A 15793-nucleotide genomic window follows, 5' to 3' on the forward strand; every position below is an offset into this window, starting at 1 on the left:
TTTCGGTGGCTTGCAGGTTTCCGCAGCTCAGTTATGGGGCCTGGCGTTCTGCGGCAAGCGCTGCCGCAGCTTTGCAGAGCCTGTACGCCTGTCCCCAGCACACGGACCTCCCCTGAAAATAAGCTCAATGTTCCGGAGGCGTGGCCCAGCCAAATGCGCTCTCAGCACCGCGTCCTTCTCTGGCCATGAACTGAACAGTCCTGTACTCTCCTCTTCGTTGTCCTTCTCCTACTTCCTCTCCATCCCCTGGTCGATCCTCCGGCATGGGCTGTGCCGTCCTCTCCGCGGGCTTCTACACCTTCAACCCCTGCTTCAGCGCAGCGGCTTTTCCGCTACTGCTTGCAGCGGGCTTGATCTGTGTCGCGCCCCGCGAGTACGCCGCTATCAAGCAGTCCGCCGCCGTCTTCCGGCCACATCGGAACTGGATATACTTCCAGATATTTCTTTCCGTGGTCGTCGCATCTGCTGTCATCGCCAGCACCGTGCTCATCGCGATCAAGCATGGCGTCGACTTGCGACTCTATGCCGCCATCGTTTACATCGTCGCCCTCGCGGTTGCCCAGGCCTTGGAGTATTTCGAGTACCCCAAAGTGCGGATACAAAGCACACCCGTTTTGCTTTTTTGGACATTGAGTTTGGTCATGTGGCTGTCGAATCTATACGGCCAAGCTCAGCGCGAGCGCGCATTCGATGCCATTGATATTCTGCTGTCGCTATTAGTCACCTGTACTGTCGCAGGACATCTCATAGGTAATGCCCCTGGTCGCCTTGAATCGCGGAATTTCTAACATTCGATAGTGTCGTTATTTGTTGCGAGACCGCGATCGCAGTACTCCGCTTTCAACGACGAGCCCAACCGTGCGATGATGGCCGATGCTCACATCCTCTCACGCCTCACATTCTCATACGCCAACAGACTTATAAATCTTGGCTACGAAACCGTCTTGACAGAGGACGATCTGCCCAATGCGCCGTCAGAATTTTACTCCGGCCAGTCCGAATACGCCTTTGAAGACGAGTGGAGAGCAGAGTGTGACACAAACATGCCGTCCATCGTCAAAGTGCTAATGCGTTGCTACAAATCGCCGACCATAGCCGCCACTATATTCAAACTGTTGGCAGATATATTTTTGCTTGCGCAGCCGAGACTTCTTCGGGAACTGATCATCTTCGTCGAGCTATATTCGCAGACCTCAGAGCATCTCTCTGGCGGAATCGCAATTGCGATCGCCTTACTAGTCTGCTCTATCTTGCACACCCTGTTTAGGGAGCAGTACAACGCTTGCTCTTGCGGGATGTCGCTATACGCGAAATGGTCGCTTCCGGCGGCGGTATACCGCAAGAATCTACGAATGTTGAATCAGGAGGATTCAATAGGCGCTGCTGAGATTCTTGTCTCCGTTGATATCCCCCGCATTCGCAAACTTATCGCATCCTCTGCTGATATCTTTTCCCTTCCGCTTCGTGTATTAGTGTGTCTGTATTATCTACGGAAATTCATCGGCAACAGCATGTGGGCAGGCGTCTTTGTCGCAGTGTTTGCCGTCTTGATGAATGCACGTTTTATGAGAAAGCGGCACAAGTGGCACAACATACAACTTAGCCTTAGAAATATCCGGAGACAGTTCACAAGGCGCGTTCTGTTCTCTATCAAGCCGATCAAGTTGTATTCTTGGGGAAACTATTTCACGGACCGTCTGCAGAGTCTGCGGCAAGCGGACGAGCTTGGTGTCATGGAAGCAAAAAATATTTCTTCTACTTTAATCGTCGCTATTGAATCCACCACCTCCGTATTTGTGCTATTAGCAGCTCTGGCCGCATTACTTTACACGACAGATACCCTCTTGACCACCGATATCGTCTTCCCTTCATTTCTCTTATTTAGCTTCTTGACATCCACACTGGCCGAAACTTCAGCATTTATTTCTAATTTTTTGTCGATTTCTACGTCTCTTCAGCGGTTACAAAACTACTTGTTGAGTCCGGAAATCCAGTTAGAGTCAATTACGCATCTTGATGCGGCAGTCGAGGGGCCGGCTATTTTGCTGCACGAAGCAACGTTTTCGTGGACTGACACGAGTTTGCATGACGAGGTCATCAATGAAGTGTCTTGGACCGTCGGGAAGGGCGATTGTGCGTGCGTGGTTGGCAGGTCGGCATCTGGAAAGTCGGCGCTGTTAAAGGCTCTGCTAGGCGACTTATACAGAACCTCAGGCTCCGCGTCTACGAGTGGCAGCATTGCATATTGTTCGCAGAATCCATGGATCATGTCAGCGTCGATAAAGGAGAATATTTTGCTTGGAAAAAGATATCATGCCGATCTATATGACAGAGCTGTGTCCGCGTGCTGTCTCGCAGAAGATTTTTCGATATTACCGGACGGTGATGAGACGCTAGTTGATGACGTCAGTCTCACGGAGTGCCAGAAACAGCGGGTGTCTATTGCTAGAGCGATATATTCACGAGCGGACATTTACCTGTTTGATGATTCGCTGACTGCGATCAGCGACGGTATTGCAAGTCGCGTTATTGACGGCATTCTTGGGCCTAATGGATTACTCGTCTCGAAAACAAAAATTATTGCCACGAGCTCGAGTCTTGTGTTGGCATATTCTACTAGCATCACAGTACTAGAAGACGGCGAAGTCGAGCAATCTCTTACTTACATCGACGTCGTTAGAGACTTGAAAAGTCCAGTGCGGAGTATTGTTATTGGAGACTTTCCAGACGATCGTGCCAAGGAAATTAGCGTTCAAGAGGATACCGAATCACTTCTGGAAACTCCTACGACTCCCGGAAGGCGGCGTGGAGTCAGCATCAGCAGTTTACATCTTTCAATGGCTACCGAGGCACTTACGACTCGCCGATCTACTTATTTCGTCGATCGATTCGGTCCAGGACACGTCAAGTTCAATGCGTATAGAGAACTTGCCGGCGCGTCTGGGTCTGGTTCAGTGTTCTTGTTCTTTTTCTTGATGATCATAGCGTATAGTTTGCTGTCTACTGCAAGCTGGTGGCTCAAAATCTGGACAAACGAGCACAATAACTTTGACTTCTACAACGAGCCAGATGATAGCCATTACTTGTCGGTTTTCATGTCGCTTACGGTCGGAAGTGTAGTATTCTTGTTTATGGCAATATATGTGTTGCAAACGCGGTGTTTACTTCGTGCGTCTACGGCGTTGCACGACAGAATGATTACACACGTGATAGGGGCGCCGTTGTCATTTTTCTACACTGAGCTTGCGTCGAAAATTATGAATCGGATTTCGCACGACGGGTCTCGGGTTGATGATCACCTCAGCGACGTGCTGACGGCATTTTTTTCGTGCGCTTTGCGACTCTTATTTGCATTCTTCATTATTTCCGCGGCGAACCCGGCATTTATCGTATTTGCGGCACCGGCGGTGTTTGTGTTCTATCTGATCTATAGGGTATATGCGCCTACGTCAAGGCAGGTGAAAGTGTTATTATCATTATCACAGCCGCAGACGGATGCGCATTTTGCTAGTAGTTTGGCTGGCGCAAGCACGATTCGCGCGTATTCTAGTACGACAAAGTTCATTACCGCGCACGAGACACTTATGGATCGGACGAATCGCTCTGCATTTATATACATGCTCTTACGACGATGGCTTTCGATCCGGTTAGAGGTTCTCGGTAGTTGTCTCATGCTTATCTCAACCATACTTGCGCTGGTCACTGTTGCCAATGAGAATCTTTCTGCTGCTTTAGTAGGCTTGACAATCCTATATTCGTTGCAGCTGATCGGGTTATCGAGCGAGATAGCGGCAAAAATCACCGAGGTCAGGATGGCGATGACACCGGTGCAGCGGGTCCTGGATTACTGCAACGTTGCGCTCGAAGGGGCTGCGAATAATGTGGCGGCGGTTAGTAATCTGCCTGAGGGATGGCCCTCGCGAGGTGCGGTTGAGTTTCACGATTACTCGACCCGATATCGGAATGGTGAGTGGATTATGGGTTCTTCTCGGGCATGATATCAGCTAATATTTCGTAGGACTCGACTTATCACTGAAGGGGATCAACCTGAAAATCAAGCCAGAAGAGAAAATCGGCATTGTGGGCCAGCCCGGCTCCGGCAAAACCTCACTCTTACTCGCGCTCTTCCGCATGATCGAGCCCGTCGGCGGTTTTATTTCGATCGATGGCGTGAATACAAGCAAAATTACATTGCAAGAGCTGCGCAAGCATTTGGCGATCATGCCGCAGGAGCCATACTTATTTGAGGGAACTATTCGGGAAAACCTAGATCCAATGTGCGAGTATGCTGATGATCAGATTTGGCGCGTGTTGCAGCTCAGCCATTTACGAGACCATGTAAGTCAGCTGAATGGTTTATTGCAAGCGCGTGTCATGGATGGTGGACTGAAGTTTACACCGGGAGAGCGGCAACTTTTCTCATTAGCGCGAGCGCTGCTGTCCCCAAGCAAGATTCTTATCGTCGAGCAAGCGGCCACAATTAAAGATGCAGTGGCATTTGAGATTATCCAAGAGACAATCCACAAGGAATTCACTGACCGGACAATCATAACGATCAGCAACAGGCTTGATATCGTCATGGACTCAGATCGTGTTGCAGTTCTCACTGCGGGGAAGATCGCAGAGTTTGACGCGCCGCGAACACTTCTTGCCAACAAAAGGGGACAGTTTTATGCATTGTGCAAGCAAGCTGGCATAGCATAGTCGATGTTGCGGATGATTTTTTAGTATATAGTAGCGATACCACAAAATGGCGTCTTGGTTGAATTAGAGTACACAATTAATAATTGGCTTGGGCTATCTTACACAACTCGACGATTGGTTAGGCCTTATTGTCAGAGCCCAGGAGTTTAATCATCTTGCAGGCTTCTTCCTCCCACACCGCAATGCTGCCTTCCTGCAGGCCAGTCATCTCCACTTTGCCGATGTTCTTGCCCAGGTAATTGAGGTATGCGTCGTGCAGGTTCTTATTTAGGTTAACTTTCCGCACGCCGAGGGTGATGACTCTTTGGAAGAGGTCAGGAATGATAGGATATGCGCCATGCAGGACGAGGATGGTTCCGGGACTGTGTGCTTTGATCTGCTCCAATCTGTCAATTTGCCAAAACTTCTCTGGTCCACCAGGCGGGTACGGTCCGTGCACGTTTCCGAACGAAGGTGCGAGATAGTGCACGCCGGTGCGTCTCATGAATTCCGCAGCAAACTCGGGCTCCGTGTAGAGGGCCTCCATTTCCACAGCCGGCACGCCGTCCTCGCCACCCTGAATACGGCCCATTTCGGCTTCAATCGTGATCCCCCGCGCCTCCGCGAGCTCTGCGATGTGCTTCACAAAGGTGACGTTTTCCTCCGGATCCTCGCTCGACGCGTCGACCATGATGGAATCGAACGGCAGCTCGAGGGCGAGGAAGACGTCTGTCTTGACGGTGCAGTGGTCAAGATGGAACGAGATAGGCACTTTGGCAGCGTGGCACGCGTTCGCAGCGAACTCGATGAATGACTTGCCGTGGAAGTGTATTGAGAACGGGAAGATCTCGATCATGGCCGGTGAGTTCATCTTCTCGGCGGCGCGGATGGAGCCGAGGATGCCGTCGGCGTTGTAGCTATCCATGATTTAAGAACCACGTTTAAGAACATGATACAGTGGGAAACAACGTACCAGTTGAATGCCGGAACAGCATACCCTCCCTTCTCCGCCGCGTTGAGAATCTGCCAGGTACGGTTATTCTGTGGATATGTAGCCATCCTTCAAGTGAGCTTCCGAAGCCGGCGTCAGAGGTCAACGTGCTGTTGCGTGGTAGTAATATCAGAAGCAATCGCAAAGGATCAGACAGGGCACAAGCAGGCAGTACAGAGCAATCAGAGTACAGGGAGACAAGTCTATATATACTGTTGGGTGCTGAGGCCCTGGAAGCGTGGGGTACCTCGTTAAGTGGCGGGGCAGGATTAAGCTTCGGCGAAGGTGCTACCCCCACGCGCCCGCGGGCGCATGCGAACGCGACTCGTGCGAGCAGCTGATTATACTGGCTGTTTAATTGTGGAGGCGCAATAAGTGAAGGTTAATTGGACTGGATGGCTTAATGTATGCATGGAGGGAAGGGGGTGACGATGGATATGGAGATGAATATGCTAGCGATGGGGTCACCAGAACGCGAGAGCAAATAAGAATTCCTTCTGCCGACGCAGTCGTACATTAGTCAGTAGCCTGTCCTGTTTCAACCTGGTGTTTGTAGTCATGCCAGAACTCGCCGACTACGCACATTAGTGGCGATGGCATCGCATGCGTGGGCTGCTGCTGACACACGCGTATAGTTTGAAGATCAAAAAAATGCGGGGAAAAAATCGCAACCAGCTAAATAAATCATCCCCTGGAATACCGCGAGATCCCGTGACGTCGTCGCCGAGGCCTCCAAAGAGACGGCCTTGTTCTAGACGGGATTCAAAGGGTAACAAAGCATACGGCGGTGCGTCGCCAGTGCGAGAACTCGTACTACGCCAGCGCGTCCTCGTATGATGTCCGCACATCTTGTCACAGCGCAGACGTCTAGGTGACCATTATCACGGCTTGGAGAATAACTACACGACTATACCCTAATACGTATACTGCTGGACTGACGATGGAAACACAAGACAACGGTGTCGATTCCGACCAGGCGGCAACTCCGACCGACAATCACAACGGCACGAGTACGGCGCAGAGCCTCAAACACAAAAAGAGAGCAAAATCTCGAAAAGGCCTCGCAAAAATGTTCTCATGTGATTCGCCGGGATGCACAAAATCGTTTACAAGACTAGAACATCTGGGGCGGCATCAACTCAACCGTAAGTAATTCGGCGTTGGAGAAGTCTCTGTGGCAATGGCTGAGAGTATATAGATGCGCCGAAGCAGATCTACCGATGTGAATGGCCAAACTGCTCGAAATCTTTCGTCCGTGAAGATCTATGCGTGCGGCATTTGGAGCGACATCAGCGCCGGCACTCGGTTCGAGCGAGCGCCAACGGCAACGACGGCGCGTATGTTGAAAGTCCTTCTAAGCGACGAGGATCGAACGACATGTCCGTATCTAGTGCAGAGTCGCCCAAGAGCGACCATAGGCGGTCCACGACGACGCAGACGGCATCTGACGTCATGCATGCGCTTCCTGGTGCAACGCCGATTGGGTACACACCACATGAGCAGCACCAAGCGAGTATCAATAATGTTCCAATAATACCACCTCGCAGAAGTACCTTGGTTGTGGATGTCAAAAGTCCCGGCGAGCCGGTTCAGATGACAGACAGTTACGAGCCGCCAACTGCCGTTCAAGGCGTTAGTCAAGACGGCGCCATGCAAACATACAACCCTCAGTCGTCAACCGATTTGATTGACTGGCTATTTTCGGATGCAATGCTGTCTGGAAACAGAGATTTCTTTGCGCCGACTGACTTTGCATCGTTTCTGGATTCGCCGTCGTTTGATTTTTCGCAGTTGTCCACGCCGCCACAGTTCTCACAGACATGGTTGATATCAGAGACCAAGAGACTGGAGCTGATCAGTCTTATACCCGCACTGGGAGTCAATCCAAACTTCACGCTGGATAACATACAACGATACATTGATTTATACTGGCAGAAGTTTCATGTACAGTACCCGATATTACATCGAAAGTCGTTTGATATAGACACCACCCCGTCTCCATTGGTACTATGCATGATTGAGATCGGTGCGTACTACGCACATGACCAGAAAATGATCTTAGAAATCGTGGAGCCGTTGCGGTGGATCATTTTCAGTTCTCGTGATTTTCATCCGCCAACGAAGGTATGGGTTCTGCAAAGCTTACTATTACTTGAGTGTTGCGAGAAAATTATGTGTACTCGAAAAATGCACGAGCGCGCACATATTCATCACGGTGCAACTTTACAACTCATTCGACGCGGCTCCACGCTCTTAGATCCGTCAGTGACGATATCACCCGAAGACGAGGACGGCTCTACATGGACACGATGGGTTGAGGCAGAATCGATCAAACGCTCTGTTTTGATGGCGTTCATTTTAGACGTGACTCATTCGATTCTGTTTGGCCACAGTTTATTAATGCATGCTCACGAAATGCGATTATCTCTACCGTGCGATGACAGTATTTGGGACTCTTCAGAGGATGAACGTTATCTTCTATTGAATTCACAGCCGCCACTTCCGTTTTTAGTCGGATTGAAGCGTTTGCTTAATCAACAGTCTGTCGAAGCAGAAGGATTTGCAATGCATACGCTGTTGTGCGGCGTCATGTCTCTGTCCATCCAGATGTCTCAGCAAGCGCTGCAAGTGAATTCGCTAGGATGGGGTGCGTTCAGAGATACTTGGAAATCCACAATCGGCCGAGCATATGACTTCTGGTACGAATCTCATCTCGACAACAAGAGAAAACGGTTGCTCAAGTCTGGCGATGGTCAAGGCTATGGAGATCCAGAGAGCGCGAGCCAGAGCGATACGTCGTCGTTGTTTTCGTTGATGTATCGAATGGGTCAGGTATGTATGCATGTTGCTCGATATGATTTGCATGTGTTTGCAGGCGATCCGCGTGTTTTGGGAAGGTCTACGCTACGGCAGGATATTATTGCATCAGAACGGCATATGTACGAATGGTCCAAACAGGAATCCGCGAAAGAAGCAGCTTTTCACGCGATCAAAGCTCTGTACAGCGTGTTCATGGTTGGATCCGACTCAGACGAATGGCCAAGCGCGATCAGAGACGGTGAAGATATGCCACTGGAGCCTGTTGGACCGCCAGCCATACCGACCGGATACTCCGTCGTGGACGACCCAATTATTCATCGAGCTGCAATCATCGTACACTGCACGCTTGTTTTCTGGGCGTATGGCTTCTGCCGTGATGGACCTGAGTCTACTGTGCTATCCGGCCGCCGACGGGCCATCGGCTTTGCTCACAGGAAGGAGCACGAGTGGGCCATGGCGGCTGAATCCGGACGCACATTCTTGGAGCGCATGAACAGGGCCAAGACACCGGATGAGCTTGAGCGGATAGAGCGGAAGAACTTGACCGTCGGCTTGATCAAATGGGTCGTCTTGTCTCTAACTGGCAGCAAATGGGAGGTAGGCAATGAAATGATAGGGATCCTCGAGGACTGCGTGCAGAAGAGTTTAGGCGAGGAACTCGATCTTTGATATGTGATGTGATGGGACGTAACGAGAGCTGTGTATTATAGCTGCTTTTTGAAGAGTGCATTAGTCGTATATGCAACTTGGTGTACTTTTGTGGTCTGGTAACTCTATGTAGATTAGGTATTTTGGCAGGTCATAACTAATGCGTATTCGTAAAGTAATTAATGGCATTGGTGCGTGCAGAAGCGTAGGAAGGTGCGATTGGGATAAAAACTGATGGCGAGAACCGCGACTTCCCGCTGAATGTCGTCACCGTTGTCGTTACAGAACGATAACGTTCTGTGCCGAAGGGTTGCAGTTCACAGAGACATTATAGTGCATGATGGTATTGAGCCTTGTGCATTTCCTGCGACTTGCTGTGGACTAACAAAACGGAAAGTTTAGCGGCAAAATAGTCACTTCATATAGATAAATTGCCTGTAATTCCAAGCGTGCAGAACGCGTCTGACTCGCGAAGTGAAGGAAATACGTTGTCAAACCAAGAGTTGTTGTACAAGGTTATCTTGATGCATGGCGGCATTTATGGCGATGCTCTGGTTGCGCTGCCAGCGTGGCACGACAGGACTGGCGCGGCACGCGTCCAACATGCGTCGAATTAGGAAGCTAGTCAACAACTTGATTCCATGTGATTTTTTTTACTTTGATATGTACTGCATTTGCTATAATAAAGGGATCAATTGATGCAAAAATTTTAGGGAAAAGGAAAGATTCATAGTAGATCTGAGGTGGAGCCATAAGTTGGTGTTACACGCGGCTTCATTTCATATGAGCAAGACGCATGCCTGGCTAGATAGAAATGAGACCCGTCACTATATTTTGCGTGCGCATAGCCTAGTACATGCTGTTAACCTCTGGGCTCAAGTAATGAATCTGCTAAGATATGCTCGGTGTACGCCATGAGAGAGGAATCGGTGTAACCATAACTGACAAAACGCATAGCAATCTTGAAAGGAATTGATAATACTCCAAAAAGCGTCGAGATATGCCAAAGAGCAATCTAAATCACTAATTCTTCCAGCGCATTACACTTCCTGGCATTCTGACGCGTATCATACTCATAGAGCGGCAGAACGCACCCCGACTTTGCCCCCTATAAATTCAGTCAACGGGATCAAATAATGTGTATTAAGATGTTGCCCTAACCCACAACTATTTACCCGGTGCTGCAGAGAAAAAATTCTCCTCCCAAAACCTTACCAAAAAAAATCAATGTTCTTTTCTCCCAAACCTCCCAGCCTCCTCTTCTCACCTCCCCACCACTCCCTTTCTCCATCGGTCGTCCCTCCTACATCCAGTACGTCTTCGATATTTATTATCGTATTGCGTGATCATAAACTAACCTCTGCAGTACATTTGAAATGGCCAAATCCGCTAAGCCCGCCGCTGCTGGCACTCCAGCAAAAAAATCCAAGGCCCTAGCCGCTAAGCCTGCCGGCGTGAAGAAGCCCGAGACGCCCGCGAAAAAGGAGACGAAGAAGGAAACAAAGAAGGCGAACGGTGCCGTAGCTGCTGCCGTAACCAAGGAGCTCAATGGCAAGAAGGCCGCTCCTGCGAAGCTGCAGAAGGCAGCCACCGCCGCTGCTGCTGTTGCGACCAAGCTCGAAGAGAAAGCCAAGGATAAGAAGCCAGCTGCGGCCACGAAGAAGGCTGCCGCTAAGACTGAGTCGTCTTCTGATAGCGACTCTGACTCTGAGAGCGACTCTGACTCTGACGACGAGAAGATGGAGGTCGATGCTCCTGCGCCAAAGAAAGCCGAGAGCGAGTCCGAAAGCGACTCTGATAGTAGCGAGTCCGAGTCCGAGGAGGAGAAGCCTAAGTCCGTCGCACCCGCACCCATCAAGAACGGCAAGAAGGCCGCTACCGCCGCACCCTTAAAGAAGGCTACTGCTCCGGCCAAGAAGGTCGAGTCTGAGTCTGAGTCCGAGTCAGAGTCCGAATCAGAGTCTGAGTCCGAGTCCGAGTCCGAGTCTGAGCCCGAGACCAAGAAGCCTGTCGCAAAGAAGGCTGAGGGGAAGAAGCCAGAGCCCAAGAAGGTCGAGACGAAGAAGCCAGAGCCCAAGAAGGTTGAGGTGAAGAAGCCAGAGGCTAAGAAGGAGGTCAAGAAGGCCGAGCCCAAGAAGGAGGAGTCCGAGTCCGAGGATGAGTCTGAGTCTGAGTCTGAGTCCGAGTCCGAGTCCGAGGATGAGGTGCCCGTGAAGAAGGTTGAGGCTGCCAAGAAGGCTGAGAGCGAGAGCGAGAGCGACGAGAGCTCTGACGATAGCGACAGTGAGGAAGAGACTGAGAAGAAGCCTGCCGCGGCGGCGAAGGCTGCTAAAGCTACTGCTAAGGACGACTCCAGTGATGACAACTCTGATGACGATTCGGAGAGCGGCGACTCCGAGTCTGAGGACGATGAGTCTGAGTCTGAAGAAGAGAAGATCGAGAAGAAGGTGGCTCCTGCCGAGAAGCAGGCTACCAAGCGCAAGTCCGCTGATGACGATGCTACCGCTTCCGAGAAGAAGCAGAAGGTTGAGTCGGGGGATGGCAACGAGCCCAAGACTCTCTTTGTGGGACGTCTGTCCTGGAACGTTGATGATGATTGGCTTAAGCGAGAGTTTGAAGGCGTTGGCGAGGTCGTCTCTGCACGCGTTATCACCGATAAGCAGACTGGGCGCTCGAAGGGCTTTGGTTATGTTGACTTTGCTGACAATACTACCGCAAAGAAGGCGCTCAAGGAGCTCCAGGGCGTTGAGATCGACGGCAGACCCGTGAACCTCGACCTCTCGAACCCGGCCACTAAGACTGAGCGTCCGCCGCGCGCGGAGCAGTACGGCGACAAGATCTCGAACCCTTCCGACACTTTGTTCGTTGGCAACCTTTCCTTCAACGTCGACCGCGACAATCTCTTTGAGGTCTTTGGTGAGCATGGCAATGTTCTCAACGTTCGTCTGCCCACCAACCCGGAAACCGAGCAGCTTAAAGGCTTTGGCTATGTGCAGTTTGGTTCCGTGGACGAGGCCAAGGTCGCTCTCGAAGCCCTTAACGGCACTGAAATCGCTGGCCGTTCTATCCGTCTTGACTACTCTACACCCCGTGACCCCAACGCAAGCCCGCGTGGCGGTGCTCGTGGCGGCCGTGGTGGCTTTTCACGCGGCGGCGGCGGTAGCTTCGGAGGTCGTGGTGGTGCCCGCGGCGGTGCTCGTGGTGGCCGCGGCGGCTTCGGTGGTCGCGGCGGTGCCCGAGGCGGCTCGCGTTCCGGTGCGAACGCGGTCGAGTTCAAGGGCCGAAAGACGACGTTCTGAACAGCTCGAACTTGACTTTACAAGATTTTACACACTTAACATCCTGCATTTCTCGGGTCTCCCATCATCAATTGTTCCCTGTCTCACATTCCTCACTATGTCCTCCTCGTCCGTCCTGGTCACAGAAAAGTTTTTTGCGTGCGTAACTTTGTTCTGCTTAACGGCATGCGTGTATTATTGAGTTTTTTTTGTTTAGTTTAGACTATCTTCATGTTGTGCAATGATAATTATTCAAGTATGTCACTACTGGAGAGATAAAGGATGCCGCAAATATTCCAAATAACACCGATATTAACCTGTGGTTATCGCCCACGTCAAAGCCAAACGCATATCCCTGACCCCCCAATATACCAAAAAATGCAAAACTCAATACTTTGGAAAACAATACGAACCCCGTTGGCGCTAGTTGCTACTATCAGTTCCACTACCAACACTCTGGTGCTGAAATACAATACTCCGACTGTGTAGCTCGCCCCATGTGATAAGTTCACCCCGTCGTGGTGGTGGTGATGAAGTTATGTCCAGGCCTTCATCAGGCTGCTCGTGCTCTTCTTCACAGATCACTGCGGCAGTCGCAGATTTCTTCAGTTGAAGTGATTTCTTCCGTACTGCAGTGGTTGAAATGATATTCGTATCGTCAAGTGGCGACAATAAATCAGACTGATCCTTTGTCTTCGACGACATAACCGCCGAAGATCTCGCTGTATCGCTAATCTCTTCATTCGGTTCCTCGTCTTCATCATCGTCAGCGCTGTAAAAGACCTGTAAACTCAGTTTCGATAATCGTCGCGCAAGCGGCGTGCCAGGCGAAAGCGACGTCCCGCGGGTATCGTCAATAACCACAGCAGACTCCGCAATATCAGCGTACCGTTGGCCATTGCTAGTGGTGCTATAGGATAGCGGTGACGAGCCCAATGTGAAACTTCGGCCAAGTGACTGTAGATATGACGACGATGACGAATGCGAGAAAGGGGATAATAGCGGGTGTGACGGAGGTGTTGCTAATGGTGATGCTGCGGTAGAGAATGTGGGAGCTTGGAGCTGTGGTGGCGGGGAGAATGAGGGATTGGCAAACGGCGAGTATGCTGACCCGCGATGTGAGGACGTCGAGTGTGGAAAGTAGGTGGCGTATTCTGCGACCACGGTCTCAATCCGAACATTGTCGCAGCGATTAAGTAAGAAAGGTGATGATGAGATGCCATTTGTGGTGGACGAGGAGGAAGTTGCATCAAGTGCGCGGTTCTCAAAAACCACACGAATGGACCGGAATAAGAAATATTTGCCTCGCGAGGGACAGACGACTTCGAGGTGAACTGCTTGCCGTAGCGATCCCTTGGCGCTCTTGTTCGCAGCAGCTACCGACGATGTGTCATCTGCGACAAATATTTTTTGCCGTATGAAAGTCCGCGTGCCAGCTGGCATGTCTCGTAAGTCATAGGGTACCAAGTACAGTTTGATAGCCGTGCGGTGAGGGTTCGAAATGACGATCTGGATCTGGCCCTGTTCCGGAATCCGGTAGCCTAGTGTCGTTGTGGTCGGAGTAGACGGCAGAGGCGCAAGCGATGATGAAGAGGAAGGCGATGTGACAGCGGAGTTGGAAGTTTGCGCTTGCTTCTGTTGCTGCTTCTTGTTCGCAAATGTAGAGTAGTAGCCCTCGAGATCTAGAACGCCAACGTAGGGCGAACTGTCACCAGGCACGGCGGTTGCAGATACACTGCTCGCACCAGCGCTAGCAACCGTCGACCCGCCAATTCCAAGTCCTGCAGGTCCTGCTTGTTGTTGCTGCTGTTGCACGCTCACCATACCTTGCCAGTCATAATACACCGCTGCGAACTCGAGCGAAATATGTCGTGGACATCGTAACCGCGGCGGACATGTGGCCCCGGTTCCAAGCACGCCGATGCGCGCAAGGAAGGTGACGGCCGGCTTCGACGGCGGAGTTGAGGTGCGGCCAGAGAGGAGCGACTCTTCGTACGAGCCGACGAGGGACTCGGAGTGTGTCTTGAGACGGGTTGCGCTTGTGCCAGGCCCAAAGCCGAGAGCGAGAGAAGTGCCGAAACTGCTGGAGACAAGATGAGAGTGATGTGGCGAAAATGATGAGGTTGACGACCGCGGCGAGGACTGGAGACGGTGAAATTGCTGCTGCGGAGGGTGTGGTTGCGGGTCATCGGCACTTAAGAGCGAGCGGGAGAGCGTCGAGACGAATGATGCGCCAAGTGCCGCGGTCGCGACGCAGACTGCGCCGGCGTCTTCTCTCCCAATGCTTTCTGTGCGCTTTGACGCGTCTACACGAGTAGACTGTAGCGGGACTGGCATGCGCGCGGAGTATGGAGGAGGGGAGAGGTGGCCTGTAGAGATCCGAACGGAGTGAGTCAAGGTGGTTGGGAGTTTCGCTGATCATGGCAACACCATCTCGCAAGACGCACACGAAGGTAGCTCGCGCAAGAGCTAGTGTATCACAGGCGGAGTCGATATGGTTCATCGTGAGAATGAGTGCATTGCGGTGTACTGGATTTGCGTGACCTTGAGGTCGTCTCATTCGCCCGCACAGTCATCCCCCGATCTAAGCACGCACGCATCGAGAACTCACAGCTTGTCTTCTAGCAATGGCTTCTGCTGGTGGTGAGTACATAATCGCTTCCTCTCGTATGCTCTACTGTTTTCTGTGCGCGATATTCACTAGAATACAGCGTTAGATTGAGACATATTTGAAGACACTCGCGGTAGTTTCATAAGTCTCGCCTTCGCTCGATCGCGTTTACGTCCGGGCTGCTTGTTGTTATGACACACGTCTGCCGTACTTCTCTGCCTTCCAGTTTCACAATGCTGACATTTAGATGCTACTGTCATATCTGAGTCATTGAAGTACGGGTCAGATTCTTAGATTAAGTGGTGTTTCACGGTATGGAGACTGGCATATACATGGTCTCAGTTCTACGGGTAAAATGGTAAACACTGAAATTCTTGACATTGTTTCTGCTATTTTGCATTGATATTTTCTTAGCGGTTTGTTTGTCGAAGTGAAGATGTATATGAGAAGCTGCTTAGCTGCTGCGTGAGGATCGCGAGATGGCATTGAATAGTCCAATGTCGACGCGTTTGCTGCATGGTGTTGCGTGGTTCTGATCTACGCGTATTCCGCTGGTTGCTGTTGTAATTTGTTCCATTGCGCCCCGCAATTCCAGTAAAGAGTTTGCTGGAGTGGCTGGTCGTATTCTTAGCCCGGTGTTGAACTCTGCCGTTGCCAGATCGTGCCGCTGGGCGTGAGTACTCCGTGGCGGAGCATTCTTGTCCTATGGTCGCTTGAGCTCCGTGGCCCCTGCAAGACTTGTCAGTGCACATACTCCTCCTC

General features: G+C 51.2%; 5 protein-coding genes across 5 annotated transcripts; 3 read left to right on the top strand and 2 right to left on the bottom strand.

The window, feature by feature from the left end:
- Nucleotides 1–174: 174 nt before the first annotated feature.
- Nucleotides 175–4817, top strand: V1518DRAFT_414728 (P-loop containing nucleoside triphosphate hydrolase protein). Its single transcript, XM_066903647.1, has 3 exons — nt 175–750; nt 799–3966; nt 4019–4817. Exons 1-3 carry the CDS (start codon nt 264–266, stop codon nt 4702–4704), a joined length of 4341 nt encoding a protein of 1446 aa, XP_066760209.1. The 5' UTR covers nt 175–263; the 3' UTR covers nt 4705–4817.
- On the bottom strand, nt 4728–5951 carry V1518DRAFT_414732 (ketose-bisphosphate aldolase). The gene is made up of 2 exons (XM_066903648.1): nt 5657–5951; nt 4728–5600 (listed from the first exon to the last, which is right to left on the bottom strand). Exons 1-2 carry the CDS (start codon nt 5740–5742, stop codon nt 4823–4825), a joined length of 864 nt encoding a protein of 287 aa, XP_066760210.1. The 5' UTR covers nt 5743–5951; the 3' UTR covers nt 4728–4822.
- Nucleotides 5952–6300: 349 nt separating this feature from the next.
- On the top strand, nt 6301–9325 carry V1518DRAFT_414733 (fungal-specific transcription factor domain-containing protein). The gene is made up of 2 exons (XM_066903649.1): nt 6301–6819; nt 6873–9325. The coding sequence occupies exons 1-2, from the start codon at nt 6615–6617 to the stop codon at nt 9161–9163; spliced, it is 2496 nt and encodes an 831-aa protein (XP_066760211.1). The 5' UTR covers nt 6301–6614; the 3' UTR covers nt 9164–9325.
- Nucleotides 9326–10398: 1073 nt separating this feature from the next.
- On the top strand, nt 10399–12724 carry V1518DRAFT_382610 (uncharacterized protein). Its single transcript, XM_066901664.1, has 2 exons — nt 10399–10454; nt 10509–12724. The coding sequence occupies exon 2, from the start codon at nt 10519–10521 to the stop codon at nt 12439–12441; it is 1923 nt and encodes a 640-aa protein (XP_066760212.1). The 5' UTR covers nt 10399–10454; nt 10509–10518; the 3' UTR covers nt 12442–12724.
- V1518DRAFT_414739 (uncharacterized protein) lies at nt 12649–14887 on the bottom strand. The gene has a single exon (XM_066903650.1). The coding sequence runs from the start codon at nt 14755–14757 to the stop codon at nt 12844–12846; it is 1914 nt and encodes a 637-aa protein (XP_066760213.1). The 5' UTR covers nt 14758–14887; the 3' UTR covers nt 12649–12843.
- Nucleotides 14888–15793: the final 906 nt, after the last annotated feature.

This window comes from Limtongia smithiae, assembly GCF_038497785.1.
Source record: "Limtongia smithiae strain NRRL Y-17922 unplaced genomic scaffold V1518scaffold_4, whole genome shotgun sequence".
Lineage (NCBI taxonomy): Eukaryota > Fungi > Ascomycota > Lipomycetes > Lipomycetales > Lipomycetaceae > Limtongia > Limtongia smithiae.